At 43.9% G+C, this 20,074-nt stretch overlaps 1 protein-coding gene across 2 annotated transcripts in view; it reads left to right on the forward strand.

The window, feature by feature from the left end:
* Positions 1–20,074, forward strand: part of DOCK2 (dedicator of cytokinesis 2) — a 441,813-nt gene that overhangs the window by 37,753 nt on the left and 383,986 nt on the right. For both annotated transcript variants that reach the window (XM_031011390.3, XM_055387440.2), the window contains exons 7-9: positions 7,085–7,220; positions 9,540–9,694; positions 14,597–14,678. In XM_031011390.3, coding sequence (XP_030867250.2) covers positions 7,085–7,220; positions 9,540–9,694; positions 14,597–14,678 — 373 coding nt within the window. The remainder of the gene's footprint in view (positions 1–7,084; positions 7,221–9,539; positions 9,695–14,596; positions 14,679–20,074) is intronic.

The following is a 20,074-nucleotide window of genomic DNA, read 5'->3' on the forward strand; positions in this document are numbered from 1 at the left end:
GAGAAGGCTTGTACTTAACACGGTGTTATTACCAGGCTGAGAGATTTAGGACACTCATTTAACCTACTTCCGATGGACTAGGGAGCATAGTCGTGCTGGTTCACTTTCAGCTTAGTTGTCATTTTATCCCTGCATTTGCAAAACTCTCCCTTAAATCCCAGTGTGAGACTTAATGTCTCTTCCCCCATCCTAAAGTATCCAGCCCACACACCATCAACTAACTCAAATGCACAATTACAAAAATGTTTCCTCAAAAGGGAAGAGAAGTAAAAATTGGTTGGTATTTGAATGCTATGAAGTTAAGGAGAAAATGAACCAATTATTTGAGGTGGGACAACCCACTGATAATAACATTATAAATAACTCTTAATCAGAGCTCATTGTACACCAGGCTTGGTGCTAAGTGTTTTACAGGCATTGTCTCATTTAATTCTTATAGTAACTCTATGGGGTATGCAATTTGATTATCCCCACTTTTTTCAGATAAAGAAACTGAGGGTTTTCAGTAGGGTAGGTAACTTGTCCAGAGTCACGCAGCTGGTAAATGACAGAATCTGAACTTAGACCCAGGCAGTCTGGCTCCAGGATCCACGGGCCTCACCACTCTGCTACTTGGATAGCATTTGAGAACTATAAGGACCTTCTCTCCCTCCTGATCTTTTGAATGGCTTCCAAACATTCTGTTCATTTGTTCATTCATTCCTACCACAAACATGTATTGAGCACTTACAGTTGGCTGGATTTCCTGCTAGGTATTGGGGCTGTAGAAATAAAAGTCCCTGTCCACTAAAGGGTCACAGTTCCAATTAGGAGTAAGCCACAAGTAAACTGCTGATATGTACTGTGATAAGTTCGATAGCTCAGGAAGCAAGAGTTACTTTTAATGAGCCTTAGAGAAGGAAGTCAAGGAAGACTTCCTGAAGGAGGCGACCCCTGAGCTGAAGTTTGAAGGATAAAGAGATATTAAGCAGGCTAAAAAAGGAGGGTCAGGGGCTCATGAGAGAGCGTGGCATACTCGAGGAACTGCAAAGTGGGTCTGAAGGCTGGAACACAGGGCCTGAGGGGGAAGTAAAAAGCCCATTTAATGGGAATAAAAAGAAGTTTCCCTAGCAGCCAGGCCAGGCTTTCTTGCCCTGCCATAAGCACTAGGAGGAGGATTCGGAGAGGAAAGTCAATGGCTCCAACTCACAGCTGGTCTCCATCCCAGGAACACAGTCCCGCTGCTGATGCCCCATTGGCATCTGGCAAGCGTGTCCAAATCTGCTTATAAAGCACATCATCCTAAAGTGACAGGAAGGGTTTGCCCCGCAGCTGCTACTGCCATTGGTTGCATGATGTCTTTAGCTGAGCACAGTTGCAGCTGAGTGTATGGGAATTGAGGGCTGCTTTACAATGACATCTACGACCTTCAAATGTTGTTTTCTCAATGGGGGCTCCTGAGAAGAAGGACCAGGAGTGGAAGAAGTGGTCATCACTCATAGGAAGCCTTCCCTGATTTTCCACTACCCGCCTTGGCCAGGGGTAGGTGCTTTTGAAGGCCGTGAGTAGTAATTGCCTCCTTTTTGGCCTGGCTTCCCTCCTATTGTGAAAGATCCTGTAGATATTGACTGTCTAAAGCACCTCTCTGCCTGTGCCTGGAACAAGGTCTGCACATAGTAGGTTCTCAGTGAGTGACAACTGAGTGAGTGGGCGAATGGTGGTGATGGGAGAAAAAGAAGAAAGAGGGTCCTCCCTAAACCAGCCCCTCCTCTGCAGCATCCTCTGACCTATAGCCCTGTGCTTTTAGTTCTGTCAGTTTCCTTTGGGGAAGTGAGAGATGCTCCGTGGCACAGACTGAGACCTCAAGCTCAGGGGTCCCCTTATTCACCTGACTGCTTCAGCTGCAAGCGAGAGAGTTGGGCATCTTATCACTGGCCTGATAGTTTAGGTGCTCAGAGCTCTGGTATGGGATGGGCAGCTTCCCCAAATCCAGGAGGCCCAGGGTCTGGGCCAAGTGTCAGGATCAGCCTGGGAACACCCACCTCCAACTTCCAGCAGCTGGGAGAGTGGGTGGGGGTGGCAAAAAGTGGAACTGAACCTTGGAGAAGTGATCAGAATGAGCTTGTTTCTTCTCTCATTCATTCCGTTCCTTCATTCAGATATCAAACTTTCTTTGCACACCTGGTAGGCCCCAAGGGTACAGGGTACAGACACATACACAATACAGTCTCTATTTTTAACAACAATCAAAAAGCAAGCAATGAGAACCAGTGATAACTTCTGGAGTGCTCACTATATACCAGGCACCATTTAAAGCACTTTCCATATATTAACTCTGTGAAGTATCAAAACAACTTTATGAGGTAGGCACTATTCTCACCCTGTTTCTCAGGTGAGGAAAGTGAGGCTCAAGAGTGATTAGGTGTGTGATCTGAGAAACCAACACAGATGCCTCTTTATCAACTAAGATGGACTCTAAGGTTAAGGAAACAACAGCTGCCTATGGGTCAGGTTGAGCATTCAGGGGAGCTGGCATGGCAACTCCCTAAATTCCTACAGCTACAAGAAAAACACACTCTTGTCAAACTCCCTAACAATAGGAGCTATCAGGCAAATTATCAGACCCTTCCTGACTCTGATTTACATCCACACCACTATAACTCTAAGTGGACAGAGGACTGGCCTGCTAAACATTCTTTTTTTTGATAAAGAACTGCAAACCTTAAGTCAGTTTCAGCTAGCTTAAGGCTGCCCACAAACTGTGTCCAGTAGTTCACCTTTTGATGTAAAGTGCCAAGTTTCATCTTATTTTAATAATAAACCCCACCCCAAAGTGTACATGGGATGTATGTTACATACATGTTTACCCATTGTGCATGCTCTTGTCTCCATACATATGTATAATTTTTCCCCTAAACCTGCTGAATATGTATGATGTTGGCTCTGTGAGGCATAAAACCCAACATGTCCTTTCCGTCTTCAAAGAGAGAGCACCTTCCAGACATGACAGAGACTGTCTCTTCAAAGTTTGCAAACCGATGTAACCAGTAAGGTTCTCCTTTTGTAATGAAGTGCAGGCTCTGCTGCTCGCTGCTTGCAAAGCCAGTAACGGGGACAAAGTGCATTGTAAGGAAAGTGACTTTATTTCCAAAGCCAGCCATGGGGAAACATACAGGCTCACCCCTCTAGAAACCACTTCAAAACTCTGGGCTGAGGGCAGGGGTTTCAAGAAGGGAAGCTGGATGTGGGAGGTATGCAGGAGCTGTGTAGGGTGCAGGGGCTGTGTGTCTTGCCCTGATGCCAGTCTTGAGTTATGGTCCACCTGGAGCACAGACTGGTGCCATCTTGACAGTGGCCAGGCTGTAGATGATCCATCTTGAGGCAGTCTTTAAGTGGGGGAGAATTCTGTAGCTGCGCTCTCATGCCTGGTTTGTTTTAAATTAGCCCCTGGAATATCTTAACAAGCACAGAGTTAAGCAAATGTGTATGGAGTAAGAGAGTGTATGTTAGAAGATGGAAAGGAATGGAGCTTCAAAGTATGTTTCAAGGGTATACTTAAGACTAAGCAAAAAAAAGGTTTCTATAGTTTTTCTCAAGGTTACATCTTCAGTCTTGAGAAAAGTTTTTTTTTTTTTTTTTTTTTTTTTCTTTTTTGAGACAGAGTCTCGATCTGTCACCCAGGCTAGAGTGCAGAGTGCACTGCAACATCTGCCTTCCGGGTTCAAGTGATTCTCCTGCCTCAGTCTCCCAAGTAGCTGGGACTACAGGCACACGTCACCATGCCTGGCTAATTTTTGTATTCTTAGTAGAAACGGGGTTTCACCAGTCTCTACCAGGCTGGTCTTGAACTCCTGACCTTGTGATCCACCCGCCTTGGCCTGCAAAAGTGCTGGGATTACAGTCATAAGCCACCGAGCCTGGCCAAGAAAAAAGTTTTAAAATGCATTTTGAAGCTGAGATCCTCGGTTACACTTTCTACTATTTGGCCATCCTGGTGGTCTTTTGAACGGCAGGTGATTTTGCTCAAGATGCAGTGGAATTTGATCTGATAATGTGGCTCCAGAGTTCAAGTGCTTGACTGCTGTATTCTACTGCCTTCCATGAGCTGTGTGAGTTAATAAGGGAGGCAGAGAAATAAACAGCCACTTTTAGTCGGAAGTCATATACATTAGGAGTGCAGGAAGCATGGGCAAGAAGGTTGGAGGACATGGGGGTGGGAGTCAGGGTGGGGATGACAACCACTCTGAATCTAACTAGACCAGCAGGAATTATTAGGTGAAATGGAGAAGAGAAACTCAGAGGGAGAGAATGTGGGAGATGAGAGGTTGACATGACCACGGAGAGGAAGACATGGGTGGACTGGGGCTGGAACCTTGAGGATTTTAGCACCAACTGAGTCTGGATTTGTCCAGGCAGCAATGGGGAGCCATCACAGATTTTTAGGCTGGCATATGCAGTGGTGCAATCACAGCTCACTACAGTCTCCATCTCCTGGGGTCAAGTGATCCTCCCACCTCAGCCTCCCGAGGAGCTGGAACTACAGGTGCATGCCACCATGCCCAGCTGATTTTACCTTTTTTAAAAATTTTATTATAAATAAATGCATACAGTGGGGCCTTTTCCCTCTACTCTCATCTTGGCTTCATTTTATCACTTCCTTGAACAGAAGAGAGCACTGGGGTTACATCCTGATGAGAGAATGCCTAAATGTTCTGCTCCCCAAAATGCATGGTGGCTGCATTCAGAGGCTGTGAAGGACAGCCTCTCCTGCCCCTGGGCCACGAGAGTCCTGTCAATCCTACCAAAGCTCCCAAAGTTCCAAGTGATTTTGATGTCCAAGGATTGAGGAATCCTCAAATGACTTCTTCACATCCCAAGATAGCCAGACCTAGGAGAATGTTTTATTCATGTATTTTAGAACCGAATCCACTTTGATAAATTTTGAGGAGAAACAGCCAGAGAGATCTTGGCATTAAATTATGTATCAGCGATGCTCCATCTTTTCCAAGGTCAGGAGAGCCTCTGCTAAGCATTAGCTGAATGTGTTTCTTCCCCCTTAGCATTGCCGTTGGGCAGCATGGCCGTGTACCATTATGAGTCATATTAAGTTGGGAGTTAATTTCCTAATGAATGTGGACAAATGGGTGAACCTTGGCTCGCTTCTGACTGCATTTGGATGAGATGAGAGATGCGCCTCAATTCGATTCTCTGATAGACATGAAGACTTAGTTTCCTTCATTTGTCCTTGCTACCCTTCCAGAATCTGGTACTTAGTAGTCTCAACCAAGCAGGAGTATGGTTGGCCTTCTCAGAATCCATCAGCCCCACCTCCTCCTACCTTCTTTGTATGGACAACTGAGGCTCTTCATCTCAATATCAAGTGCAAAAGCAGTTTCAAGTTCAAGGTTTCTGCAAACACACCCTATCCCACTCCACAACCCATATACTGCTCCTAAGCTCCTCCTATCTATTAGAGTAAGCATACCAGAGAGGTTATGAGTGTGGACAAAGATGTATTCTTAGTTTTTACTAGCTATATGACCTTGAGCAAATCAATTAGTCCTCATATCCTCAGTCTTTTCTTCATTTGTAAAATGGGGTTATTGATAGTACCTCCTTCATAGGGTTGTTATGAGAATTAAATGGATTAATTTTATGTAAAACACTTATTGTATGTGAGCTGATTGTAAGTGCTGTGTGAGTTTGCTGCTATTAGTATCACTGATGCCGGTCAGGATGACAGGTGTAGTTGAAACAAATCAGTACCAAACAGGGAAAAGCTTGTGGCCTGGAAGTCAAATAGCTGAAAGCAAGCTGTGGGTAACAGTCAATATGTCTGAGATTGTTTTTCCCCAACCACTATTTTCAAATTTTTATTGAGTAATATATAAATACCTCCTCTGTGTATATATTTAAAAAGAGGCTAGGTACGGTAGTAGCTGGGCATGGTGGCATGTGCCTGTAGTCCCAGCTGCTCAAGAGGCTGAGGTGGGAGGATTGCTTGAGCCCAAGAGTTCAAGGCTGTGGGAAGCTATGATCACACCACTGTACCCCAGCCTGGAAGACAGAGCAAGACCCTGACTCATTTAAAAAAAATTAAATAAATTGAGACAAGGCACATGTAACCTTTGACCCCTTTACTCCTCCAGCCCTAGGCCCCTACCTGTCCCCACAGATAACCTGTGTTGGTAGTTTGGTCCTTTTTTCATTCAGAGCTTTCTCTTATACATAAGCTTATTCTTATACATGAACCCAGATAACATATCTGGCCTATTTTTTGTTTATTTGTTTTATTGTTATTTATTTATAAAAATAAATATTGTATGCACACTGTATGCATCTTTCCATGCTTGATTTTTGCACTGAAATATATTATTAAACATAGCAAAACTATATAATATTTTAAAAGCTCTGCTATGTGGTATTCCATTATAGGTAGATCATGGTTGATTTAGCCATTTCTCTATTAGTAGAACTTTTTTTTTTTTTTTTTTTTTTTCCTGAGATGGAGTCTCGCTCTGTCACCGAGGCTGGAGTGCAGTGGTGCAGTCTCGGCTCGCTGCAACTTCCGCCTCCCAGGTTCAAGCAATTCTCCTGTCTCAGCCTCCTGAGTAGCTGGGATTACAGGAGCTCACTACCACGCCCGGCTAATTTTTGTATTTTTAGTAGAGACAGGGTTTCACCATCTTGGCCAGGCTAGTCTTGAACTCCTGACCTCAGGTGATCCACCCACCTCGGCCTCCCAAAGTGCTGGGATTACAGGCGTGAGTCACCGTACCCAGCTGACATTTTTTTTTTTTTTTCAATACTTGCTGATGTGAACAAGTCTGCAACACATCCTAGTTCAAGTGTTGGGTGTTTCAGTTTAATACCGTGGAAAATACACCTTTTTAAAAAATTGAATGCACACTACTACAGTACCTTCTAAAGGGGGTCTACTATACCAATATGTGCTCACTAGCAGTGTCCCAGGCTATCAGTGTAGAGCTCTTCTATGTGACTATATGACCCCCAGAAATCAGTTGAACTTTCTGGTAAAAAGCTTCTCACCAGTGACCTAAAGTTCTCCCCTGATTTATCTTCACCTCCAGTTTTTGCTTTACAGAATCCTTGAGCTTGATTTGATTGTCAGAGATGAAGACGGAAATATCTTGGACCCTGATAATACCAGCGTCATCAGCTTGTTCCATGCACATGAGGAAGCAACTGATAAAATCACAGAGCGTATCAAAGAAGAAATGGTGAGCTTTACTAAATAGGCTTTGGCCAAGTGATACAATCATTTAGCACATCATAAACTTAAAATAATGGGCTAATGAACCAGACTATGTATTATTCAAGGGGCATCTGTCTATGACCTGAGATGATCAGCAACCACATGTGTTTAACTGTGGTTTTGTACTCAAATCTGTAATTCATTCAACATCCATCTCACAGGTAGTTAAATGGCAGGCAAGTTTCTTGATCTCTTGGAGCTTGTAGATTCCAGAAGGGGAAGAGAAGAAAGGCGATAAAAAAAGTAAATAAATAAGTGAAAATATTAATTCCAGATGAGTGTATAAAAGGCAATGAACCAGGGTTATGTGAATCAAAGTGACTCAGGAGCTATGTTAAAAGGCACTGCCAGGAGAGGCCTCTCTCAAGAGTGACATTTGAGCTGACACCTGAATCATGTGAAGGCACCAGGCCTGGGACGATCTGGGACAGGGTGTTCCAGGCAGAGGGCACAGCAGGTGCAAAGGCCCTGAGGTAGGACTGCATTCTGACTATTCAAGGAGTACGAAAGCCAAACAAGGATGAGGAGTGGTGAACACCAGGGGAGTTTAGGCAATGATTTGCAGAGGCAGGTAAGTGGAGCCTGATCTCAAAGGGCCTGAGGGGTTTTGGAAAAGAGTTGCGACGTTATTCCCACGGATGGGAAATCAGTGAAAGAGTTCAAGGAAAGGTTAACAGTCTGACTTTTATTTAAAAAAATTATTTTAGCTACTCTGTGTTATTTGAAAGCAATTTTGTTTTTAGATTTATTAAGACATGATTTTCATACAGTACATTTCACTCATTTTAAATTACTCTTTAATGAATCGTAATAATATATTGTGTTGGATAAACATCGTGACAATCAAGATAAAGAACACTTCCATCACCCTAAAAGTTTCTTCGTGCTCCTTCTCCAGCCCCAAGCCCCGTGCAACCCCTAATTTCCTGTCACTGTAGATTTGCCTTTTCTAGAGTTTGATATAAATGGAATCGTGCAGTATTAATTTTCTGTTTGACTTTTACTCAGCACGATGTTTTTGAGGTTTATGTTGTTGTGCATATTAACATTTTGGTCCTTTATATTACTGAGTCAGTATACCACTGACCAGTTACCAATGGTATATAGCATTGACCAATTATTGGGCATTTGGGTAAGTTTTCAGTTCAGAGCTATTATACTCATGCAACTATGAACATTTGGAAACAAATCCTTGTGGGGACATGTTTTAATTCCTTTTGGGCAATACTTAGCAGTGGGATTGCTGGATCATGTGATAAGTGTGTATATAACTGTTTAAGGTATTGCCATGCTGTTTCTCAAAATGGCTGTACAATTTTTTTTTTGTTTTTTTGAGACAGGGTCTCTCACTCTATCACCCAGGCTGGAGTATAATGGTGTGATCATGGCTCACTGCAGCTTCGACCCCCTGGGCTCAGGTGATTGTTCTACCTCAGCCTCCCGAGTAGCTGGGATCACAGGTGCATGCCAACATGCCTGGCTAATTTTTTTTATTTTCTGTAGAGATGGGCTTTCACTATGTTGCCCAGGCTGATCTTGAATTCCTGGGTCACATGGTCAGCCCATCTCAGCCTTCCAAAGTGCTGAGATTACAGGTGTGAGCCACCACGCCAGCCTAATTTTGCATTTCTACCAGCAATATATGAGAGCTTTAGTTGCTCTACATCCTCATCAACACTTGATATCAGACTTTTTAACTTAGCCATTCTAGTGGGTGTGTAGTTGTATCTCATTGTAGTTTTAATTTTCATTTTTTTTGATAAGTAGTAATGTTGAGTATCTCTTCATGTGCTTCCTGTCATTTCCACTTGTATTTTCTCTTGGGAAGTGTCTGGTCAAACATTTTACCCATTTTAATTGGGTTATTTTCCTCATAATTAGTTGTAAGAGTTATTTGTATGTTCTAGATACAAATTCTTTGTCAGATATGTTTTGCAAGTTTCTCCAAATCTGTACCTAGCTGTTGCATCTTTCAAAGAGCAAAAGTTTATAGTTTTGAAAAAATCCATTTAAGCAATATTTTTCTTTTATAGTTTGTGGTTTTTTATGACACTAACTTTATGAAGAAGTCTGGGTCAATGGTGACATTTCCCAAGATAGAAAAATACAGGCCAAGAGAGTCAAAGTGAATTGATTCAGGTTACAGAAGCTTTTGATGGCAGAGCTGGATGGAATGCCCAAAACTTTAGGCTTGAACCCAATATCCTTGACTATCTCTCTGTTGCTCTAAGTGGTGCTAGGCTAATTTTCTCTATCTTCTTTCCTTCTTCCTTCTGCCTTTCAGTCAAAAGACCAGCCAGATTATGCAATGTATTCCCGGATCTCCTCATCCCCCACCCATAGCCTCTATGTGTTTGTGAGAAACTTTGTGTGCAGAATTGGGGAAGATGCTGAGCTCTTCATGTCTCTCTACGACCCCAACAAGCAAACGGTCATAAGGTAGGTGTGTCCAGGGTTGCCCTACTTCTCTGACTATGGGAAGCAGTGCACAGAGCATCTTTTCTTTCCATCCTCACTTGTGGAGCAATCTCCACTTGGAAAAGAGACTGCACCTGAGTGAGAATGTGGAAATAACTTCTTTGGAGGTTGTAGGAGTCAAGTGGAAGTGTTATTTACCACCAGTTTTTTCCCACAGTGGAGTTTATGGTTGTAGGGTTTTGTAAAATAGATTTTGATTGCCAGAAAGCAGTCACAAATAACAAGATTCAGACAAGTAGCATTGGCTAGAATAAAAATATGTACTTCTTTTTTGTTTTGAGACAGGGTCTCACTCTGCTGCCCAGGCTGGAGTGCATGGGTGCAATCACTGCTCGCTGTAGACTTGAACTCCTGGGCTCAAGTGGTTCTCCCACCTCAGCCTCCTGAGTAGCTGGGACTATAGGCATGTGCCACCACACCCGCTTAATTTTTAATTTTTTGTAGAGGCAGGGTCTTGCTGCATTGTCCAGTCTAGTGTCAAACTCTTGGCTTCGAGTGATCCTCCCACCTTGGCTTCCCAAAGTGCTGGGATTATAGGGGTGAGCCACTGCTCCCTGCCAATATCTACTTTCAAAATATGAGCTAAGAAATGAATGCTCCAAATCCTCTGTAGCAGCAATAGGCTAAGGGTATATAGGCTCTGAGATCTGTCTGGGTTCACATCTAGGCCCCAGCCTTTACTCTTTCTTAACGTGGGGAAGGTTGTTAATGTTTCTTAAGCCTGAGTTTCCCATCTGCATAATGCGAGTGCTGACCTCACAGGGTCATTTGCTTCAGGCTTTAATGAGAAAGAGTTTGTGATGCACAAGGCCTGGCACATGTTGCCTGTACTGCAAGGGTCAGTGACTGTTATTATTACTACTTTAATAAGTTGTTCTTGGGAGTGGAGGAAGTGAGGGAACTTCTGGGTGCCTCAGCTCAAGGAAGGGAAAATACTCTTGGGAATCTCCAGGGAAGAGACTTTGCTGCTTCTCCAGCTCCCACTGCCAGACTCCTGGCCTCTACTTGTGGCTTAGACCATCCTTCCTCTCAGGCGACCACTGCCTGTCTCCTCCATTGGGGTTTTAGCCCAAGACATGGTCTCATATTTGAGGCCACTGACTGTGACTGCAGGCATGCGCCACCATGCCCGGCTAATTTTTAAGTTTTTGTAGAGGCACACATTAGAAAAGAGCTAGAACATGATCTCTCTGCCTTTGTGGGAAAAATGGATAAAATGATGTCTTCCTGGCTTCTTGTTATGATGATTAAATGAATGAATACACCATGCCTGGTGAATAGTGGTGCTTTAGTAAACAGCGGCCTCCTGGAGACATGCATGAAACTGGAGGGGCTGTCCATCTCAGAAGAATGTGCTGGGGTCTGTACATTGTCTCATGTAATCCTCATGGTTCCGTGTCACTAAGATGAGAAAATGAGGCTCAGGGAAGTCAAGCAACTTGCCCAAAGTCACAAATATTTGTAAACAGCAGAGCTGGGATTTATATACAGGCCCATCTAACTCCAAAGACAAGCTATTTCCCACGTAAGTCTGTCACCAAGGAATGAGTTGTGTCAAATATTCTAAATGGTTTTCACCAGGGTTTCAGCACCGTTATGGTGGAAAGGTATTTTTTATTATGCACCAAAGTCCTTAACCTCAAAGAGTCAGCCCAATTCACCTGGCTTAGCCTTGGTGGACCCCGAGAATGAGTGTCTCTGGTCCCTTACTCCCACCTTGAAATGGTTTGGGAGTCAGAGGCAGGGGCCCCTTGCTGTTCCCTGTCAGTTACTCCCGAGGTTTCTGAAAGGCTCACTGGCTGCAGTTTCAGGAGCCTTAGAAGCAACCGAGAGGAAACAGTATGGGGCCTATGACACACAACAGATCTGAAAGTGCTCACTGCCTGCCACATTGACAAGGGAGTGTGGTCAGCTGGCCCCATCTCAGTGATGGATGGCTGGACCAGCTCTGTGGAGGGAGACCATGAATCAGCGAGGTGGCAGCTGTGCTCCCTGCCGTGCCACCTGGCAGGCCATGCTCAATGGGGTGTGCCTGAGTGACCTCTCTGAGAGTGCTGGAGACGAGGGCCAGCCCTGGGAGAGTGGGGATGAACAGAGGGAGGAGGACAAAGGGGGCAGAAACCAGCAATTGTAAAAAGAGGAGAAAGCAAAGGAAGAAGAGAAAAGGCACAATGCAGGAAGGAGGGCAGGGGAATCTGGGAACACTCGCAATGTCAGTCTCACTCTGAAGAGCTGCTCTTTTCCTAAGCAAGAAATCTGGGCTCCTGCCTGCTGTAGCCAGGATCGACATACAGTGAACAACAGGCAGGTTAAGACATCTTCAGTGTGGTCCAGATGTGGACTGGGGAGAATATAGCTGGGATCGATGTTTTAATGTTGGACTGAATCATGGTCAGATACCCAGTAGATCCCTGAAGGGATCCTGTTTGGGAAATTTAATGTAAATTTTTACAGGACAAAAGAGAAGCAGTTCAGGTATCAGGCTAGTAGTAAGGCTTATGCCCAAAAATTGTGTGATGAGGAGTTGGAATAGTACTCCTCGTTCCTACGAGTAGGTTGTCATTTGGAGGAGGTCTTACCTGTCTTGGTGCTGTGAGCCTTCAGATTCTACCACCTAGATCTTCCTGGGTGAGGATGGATGGGACCAGCTCAGCCCTCCAAATTGTTTTCCTTATTTATGATTGTGCTTCTCCTGGAAGAAAATTGCTGGTGCTTGCTGTTTAGACGTAGCAAGCTGGGTCACTGAGGGGCTTGCTACATATGATGGAGGGTACTGGAATATATCTAAGCATTTCACTGACAACAGTACAGAAATTACCAATGAGAAAGCATTAAAAATAAAAAAATTTGCATGGAGACTTCCTGGTTAGTTTACTGCAAACTCCACTACAATTTTTAGATCTTACTGAAAAAAACACAAAAGATGAAAAGATCCACTTAACTTGATTGAGTTTTAAGCATTGGTTAATCTGGGACTGTGTTCATATTTGCTATTGGCCCCATTGCCTGCTTGAACTCTGCTCAGTCTGCTCTCATTAACCTTTTAGGGGTGACTGGAGAGAGAGGAACGAGGCATCAGAGATAAAACAAGCTCTAAAAGGAAGTCAAGTCCCTTTAATTTTGCTGAATCCCTTTATGCCTTCTTAGGCTAACTTGATTTTTGAATTTTTAAAAAATCTTGTTCCTAATTTAAAATAATGGGCACTTATTTAGCACCAACTCTATGCTCCTAAATGGCGTGGAAAATCTGATGACTCAACTCAGCAAACTATATTAAGCTTCTTCTAACTTAAATAAGTGCTAGACCTCTCTCTCTTCCTGGAGTGATGGGACTGACCAGCATGACGGCTGCTAGGAGATGTGAGATGGCAAAGGATCGTACGTTAGAACCATATAGCTGGTCCTCATAAAACCCTCCAATGGGTTTCCATTACTCTCATCATCAAGGCAAAAATCCTTGAATGGCCTATAAAGCCTATGTGGTCTGGCCTCTCCCTCTAATTTTTCTCTTGTAACTTTCCCTTGAATCTGTTTATTTTTATTTATTTATTTTTTGAGATGGAGTCTCCCTTTTCACCCAGACTGTAGTGCAGTGGCATGACCTCAGCTCACTGCAACCTCCGCCTCCCGGGTTCAAGTGATTCTTCTGCCTCAGCCACCCTAGTAGCTGGGACTACAGGCATGTGCCACCATGCCTGGCTAATTTTTTTTATTTTTAGTAGAGGCAGGGTTTCACCATGTTGCCCAAGCTGGTCTTGAACTCCTGGCCTCAGGTGATCTGCCCACCTTGGCCTCGCAAAGTGCTGGGATTACAGGCATGAGCCACTGCGCCCAGCCCCCTTGAATCTGTTTCCTAGATGCATCCAGCTCTTTCCTGCCTCATGGCCTTTACTCACGTTGACTTTGCCTGAAGCATTTCCCTTTCCTACCTTCTTTTCTTGACCAACTTTATTTCATGTCATTTCCTCAGCAAAGACTTCCTTGACCATGCACTAGGTCAGGCCCATTTGATACACATTCATACAACATCCTGAACTTTTCCTTTATACAGCCTGACTATTCCTTATTTGAAATGCTTGGGACCGGAAGTGTTTTGGATTTCAGATTTTCTCTTGGATTTTGGAATATTCGCATTATATATATCTACCAGTTGAGCATCTCTAATCCCAAAATCTGAAATCTAAAATATTCTGATGGACATTTCCTTTGAGCATCATGTTGACACTTAAAAATTTTCAGGTTTGGGAGCATTTCATATTTGGGATTTTCAGATTAAGGGTGCTTAGCCTGTAGCACAATTTTATATAAATAGTGTCACAATGGCATTTAAACAGTTATTTAATTGTATCTTAGATAATGGCTGAGGCCCTATATGACCCATCACTGTATGACATTCCATTCAAGGAAACAGCTCTACATTCAAAGGGTAACTTAAAATGATTCAGATCTTTACTCAGTCTTGAATGGGGAATGGGCCAGAAAGGGTAAATATATTCTTAATGTCCAATAAAATATACTAAAGTCCTTTCCCCTCTCATCTCTGCCATTCTCAATAACCTCTATCAGTATGCAGATGCTCCTCAAAAATATTAGACAGCTGTGCCAGAGTTTGCTTAGCAGATGGGAGAGGGATAGAAGTGGCAAATACACATAGGTTAGTAATTCTTTGCTCTTGCCTGTCTAATGTCTGTCTCCCAACACAACTGTGATCTCTCGGAGGGAAGGACCATGTCTATCTTAAACACCTGCATACCCCCAGCAGCCAGTATGGTGTTGGGCACATAGTAGATGCTTGGTGAATGTTTTGACTAAATGGATGTCAGGTCCCTTGGCAGTAACGGGCTGCCACTCTTCTTCCCACAGTGAGAACTACCTAGTGCGATGGGGCAGCCGGGGCTTCCCTAAGGAGATTGAGATGCTCAACAATCTGAAGGTGGTCTTCACGGTGAGTGTGCACCCTCTTCTCGTTACCATGTTCCCCAACCACAAAAATGTGACCTTGGAAATGAGGCTGGTCAGGAGCTCAGGGTGGAGTGTGGCTGTCCTGCAGAGCTGTGTTCTGGGCTCCAAGCAGAAATCCAAAGCTGACAAAGGACGTTGTGTGCCTTGAGGAAGCTTTCGGAAAGATGGATGTTCACCTCTGTTTTTCCTCATCTCTCCCTATCCGTCTCACTCCTGCACACACACAGAACATATGCAGAATGCTACATAAACAAGCACCAACTTCTTTGAGCAATAATGCCCAGGTGAACTGGGCACAACAGCAATTTTGATTTTCCAGTTCATTCATGATTAACCTGAGTTCCTTTCTTTGTTCAGGGCTTTCTGAAAAATCTTTCTAAAATATATCAGAAAAAAATAGGACCTTTCTAGAATATTGACTGTCTTGGTAAACTGGACATTCTGAATATAATTAAGTCATAGATGACTAATGATCTGGTGGGTCCTTAGGATCATCCTTCTAAATACCAACACTCACTGAGCAAGACATGTACGTAGAAATGTTGAAATCGATTGTTATTTGGATGATTTATTTCTGAGAGCGAAGCTGGCTTTTTAGCTCTGAATAGGGGAAACAAGGGAAAGAAGGAGATAAGTAAAGGTTATAATTTTTAGTAGAGACCCCTTTCTCATCCTGTTTCCATAAGGGAGTGAAGAGTGTGATTTTTTTTTTTTTTTTTGAGATGGAGTCTCACTCTGTTGCCCAGGCTGGAGTGCAGTGGCACCATCTCGGCTCTCAAGGAGAATCTCAAGTGATTCTCCTGCCTCAGCCTCCTGAGTAGCTGGAATTACAGGTGTGAGCCACCACACCCAGCAAGTGTGATCTTAAGACACCTAAATATCTTAGCATTGACTGTAAGCTCCTTTGGGGAGAACACTGTTTATGAGATTTTTCACTACATTGCCTGTATTAGCTAGGGAAATTACAGAGAAGGAGCCAGGGAGGGATTTGGGCATTGACCAAACAGATGAGTTGGATCCAGGAGTGACCGACATGCTAGATTAACCTACCTTGCTCTACAATAATTTTTTGGTTACAGCCCATTAATTGCAATGTCTTATGTTATCTTGTGATTAGATTGAGGAATAGCTGATTAATTTTGTTATTTTCTTTAAAAAATGGGCCAGAGTCATGGAATGGGATCATAGGTCCTAATTGCTTAGGCAAAGTTTTCTTGGCATATATAGATGTGCCTCCATCCTGTTTACCTGTTATTAGTTAGAAGGAGGAGCCTATTTATTTTCTTGATAAATAGGACAGTCCCACAGGCCTTCCTGATTAAACCACAAGACAGATGTTGCATGAGAGGGAGAAGGACGGGGAATCAATCAGTGGTTCATTTTTCAGAGAACCAATTCATGATGTAAACACGGGGGAAAGAGCATCAGTAAATTTGTGTCACACAGCATTAATGAGAATGTAATCCTGCCTTCATGGAATTCTGCCTGGGCCACGCCTCAGCTCCTCAGAACAAGTGGAGTTGAGAGCCTTGGTTGACAGGCTCAACAGGTGGATGCTTCCCTCTGTTGAGATGATCAGAGTCTTGATCTGGGGGTGTATTAGTTCATTCTCGCATGGCTATAAAGAAATCCCTGAAACTGCGTAATTTGTAAAGAAAAGAGCTTTAATTGGCTCATGGTTCTGTAGGCTGTATGAGAAGGGTGATGTTGGCATCTTCTCGACTTCTGGGGGGGCCCTCAGGAAAGTTGCCATCATGGCAGAAGGCAAAGGGAAAGCAAGCTTGTCCTATGTGACCAGAGCAGGAACAAGAGAGACGGGGGAGGTGCTACACACTTTTAAACAACCAGGTCTTAGGAAAACTCGCTATCATGATGATAGCACCTTTGGTGTTATTTCTCCTGGCGTTAAGCCATAAGAAAGCACCCCCATGATCCAATCACCTCCCATCAGGCCCCACCTCCAGCCTGGGGATTACATTTTAACATGAGATTTGGGTGGGGACAGTGATCCAGACCATATCAGGGGGCAAGGAAGGTGATGGTGCTCTCACTTCTTATATCGATCCAAGAGCTAGCCGATGAGTGCCTGCTATGCATGTGCTCTGTGCTAAGCACTGGCAATACAGCAGTGAGTGCTTTCATGGTGCAGTGGGGTTAAATTCAGATAATAAAATGCATGCACAAATAAACAAGAGCAATGTCAGAAAGCAATCCAAGCAATGCAGATAATTAAAACAGGGTGATGTGATGGTATGTGACTGGAAGTTACTTTCAACTGGGTGTTGAGGTGACGTTTAAATTAGAGATGAGATAAGACTTGGCAAGCATGTGCCTTGCTGGCCTTATTTCCTCACTCTCTGGATGTTAGCTCTTCCTGGTCTCCTATGTTGGGGGAAGGCTTCCAGATCTTTGAGCCTCTCTGAGCCTGGCGTGTGGGTCCAGCTGACTGTTGACTTTCCCTATGTTTTGTTTTATTTATTTATTTATTTATTTATTTATTTATTTTTATTTATTTATTTTTTTGAGATGGAGTCTTGCTGTGTCGCCAGGCTGGAGTGCCGTGGTGCAATCTCAGCTCACTGCAACCTCCACCTCCTGGGTTCAAGCAATTCCCCTGCCTCAGCCTCCCAAGTAGCTGAGACTACAGGTACATGCTACCACGCCCCACTAATTTTTTGTATTTTAGTATAGACGGGGTTTCACCTTGTTGGCCAGGATGGTCTTGATCTCCTGACCTCGTGATCCACCCACCTCAGCCTCCCAAAGTGCTGGGATTACAGGTGTGAGCCACTGCTCCCGGCCCTTTCCCTCTGTTTTGTAAGGGTTTACCCCACAAGGCTGTGTAAGAAGAAAGCAGCATATACTACGAGGTTCCCTAAGATTTAGCCCAGTTTTGGGGTGGCTGCTAACACACAGGAAACAAGAGTGAACAATAAAAGAAGCACTAATGAGTTCCTAAATCAGGTGATGCTTGTTAAGTTCCATTGCCCTGCTTCCCCAGTACTTTCGAGTTTTATAAGGCTGAAGCAGAAATGACTGGGAGACACCATAGATTGGAGCACAATTCTGTATAAGGATTGCCAGTTGACACACCCTCCAGAGAATATAATGTGAATATAGCATTTGGCTATTTTTTACACTTTAAGATTCTTTAGTGTGGAGGTGTGTGTGTGTGGGGTGGTGGGGGGGGGGCGCTGTCTGATGAGACAGCTCTAAGAGGTCTGACATCTTCCTTTGAGCAAGTAAAAAATTGTTAAGAGAAGAAGGTGGAATGGGGGCTTACCTGGGAATCTTCTAGGTTTATGTAGTATATTAGTTTGCTAGGCCTGCCATAACTATCACAGATTGGTTCATGCAAACAAGAGAAATGTATTTTCTCACAATTCTGGAGTCTAGAAGTCTGAGATTAAGGTGTTGGCAGGGTTGGTTTCTTCTGAGGCCTCTTGCCTTGGTTTGCAGATGACTGTCTTCTCCCTGAGTCTTCACCGTGGTCTTCTCTCTGTGTTTGTCTGTGCCCTGATATCTTCTTATAAGGACACCAGTCATACTGACCAAACAGCCTCTTTTTAACTTAATTACTTATTTAAAGACCCTGTTTCCTAATGCAGTCATGTTGTGAGACACTGAAGATTAGGTATTCAATATATGAATTTGGGGTGTGTGTGTGGAGGGGGGAGGGGGAGGCAATTCAGCCCCTTCAAGTCTAGGAAGCTTTCAGGTACCAGGGCCTCTGTTGCTCTGAAATGCCTCTGAAAGGCACCAATCTAAGTATTTCAAAAATATGGAGAATCCTAATTTGAGGAGAGAAGGTATTAGGGATGGAGGTCATTATGAAGGAAGCAGGATTCAAGTTTTAAAGATGGAAAGGATGTGGATATGTAGAGGAGGAAGAGGCAAGCATTGGAGGGGAGGTGTGGGAGCAGGGTGGTTAGGAAGAAAGATCCAGAGTTGGAAGTGAGTGTTGTGTGTTTATGGAGCAATAAAGAAATCTTTGTGACAAAAATAACCTACTTATATTCAGAGAGTCATGGGGAATCAGTGGGCTAGGACAGCTGGATATATTATGTCTAGGTCCTTTCATGTCAACTGGGAAAGAGTAGAACTAATAGGGTAGGAAATAGGGAGCTATTAATGTTGTTGGGGGGAAAGAAATGAAATAATAGATGCAATGTCTAAAGATGAATTCATAAGAGATTTCAGGGTGGTTTGGAGGAAGGAGTCAGGCAGGCCAGAGACAAGGCTGTTCCAACCATCTGGACGTGAAATAATTGGGATCTCAAATTCAAATGCCTGCAGAAGAAGGCAAGGGATGCAGATGATGGGGTGGGGGGTCTTTCTTAGCCTGAAAAGCAGATGTCCATTCCTGCAGCTGGTGGGATGAACAGCCCTTGTACCAGTCAGTGCTCTCTGGGGAAACAGAACCCATGGAATATAAGTTTGAGATCCTAAAGGCAGGCTGGCAAGCTGGAAACTCAGGCAGGATTTCTATACTACAGCCTTAAGGCACAATTCCTCCTTGTCTGGGAAACCTGTTTTGCTCTTAAGACCTTCAGCTGGTTGGATGAGGCCCACGGACATTATAGAATGTCATATCCTTTACTTAGTCAGCTGGTTGTAGATATTAATCAGGTCTACAAAATACCTTCGTAGCAATATCCAGACCGGTGTTTGACCAAACAGCTAGGCACCACAACCTAGCCAGGTTGGCATACAAAATTTAACCGTCATGGTCCCCAAGCAGGAAGGTGTGGACCACACTGGGGCCTTGCCCTTTTCCCAGAGACTCTGCACATCCCCACTCCCTTCCTCCTATACCAGCATAGTGAGAGGCAGGGGATGGCAGCTGTGCCTTGGTCCTGGATCTGATGTGAGCCGACAGCTTATTCCCAGTGCATATGCCCACATGAGAATTAACTCGAAGGAGAATAAACTGTTCCCTTTTGAGACCTGGCCCAGGGTACTCTACTCTGATGCCAACAGCATGTCTTGTTGTTTCTTCCTTAGCTGATCCTTACTGGCAGGGGGCCTCAGGATCACTGAAGCTTTTAGATTTGAGCATGAAGTCAGGAGTTTCCTCCTGCATGCCTTTCTGATGGCAAGGGAGCTGTACTGTAGTAGCTATGTTTGTGGTCTTTGGTGTCAGGGACTGGGCTCAAAGCCCAGAGTCTCATGGGCTATGGTCATGACCTTGGGGAAGGCTCTTATCTTCTTTGTGTCTCAGTTTCCCCATCTGTCAAATGGGGATGCAATAATTGTATGTACTTCAGAGATGTGAGAGATTGAATATGGTGATGCAGGAATCACTTAGCACAGTGGATGAGACAGTGCATTTCACCAGTTTTGGCTTTTCTAGACTCAGTTGAGCTGGGTCTGGTGGCT

Source organism: Gorilla gorilla, chromosome 4 (assembly GCF_029281585.2).
Source record: "Gorilla gorilla gorilla isolate KB3781 chromosome 4, NHGRI_mGorGor1-v2.1_pri, whole genome shotgun sequence".
NCBI classification, from domain to species: Eukaryota; Metazoa; Chordata; class Mammalia; order Primates; family Hominidae; genus Gorilla; species Gorilla gorilla.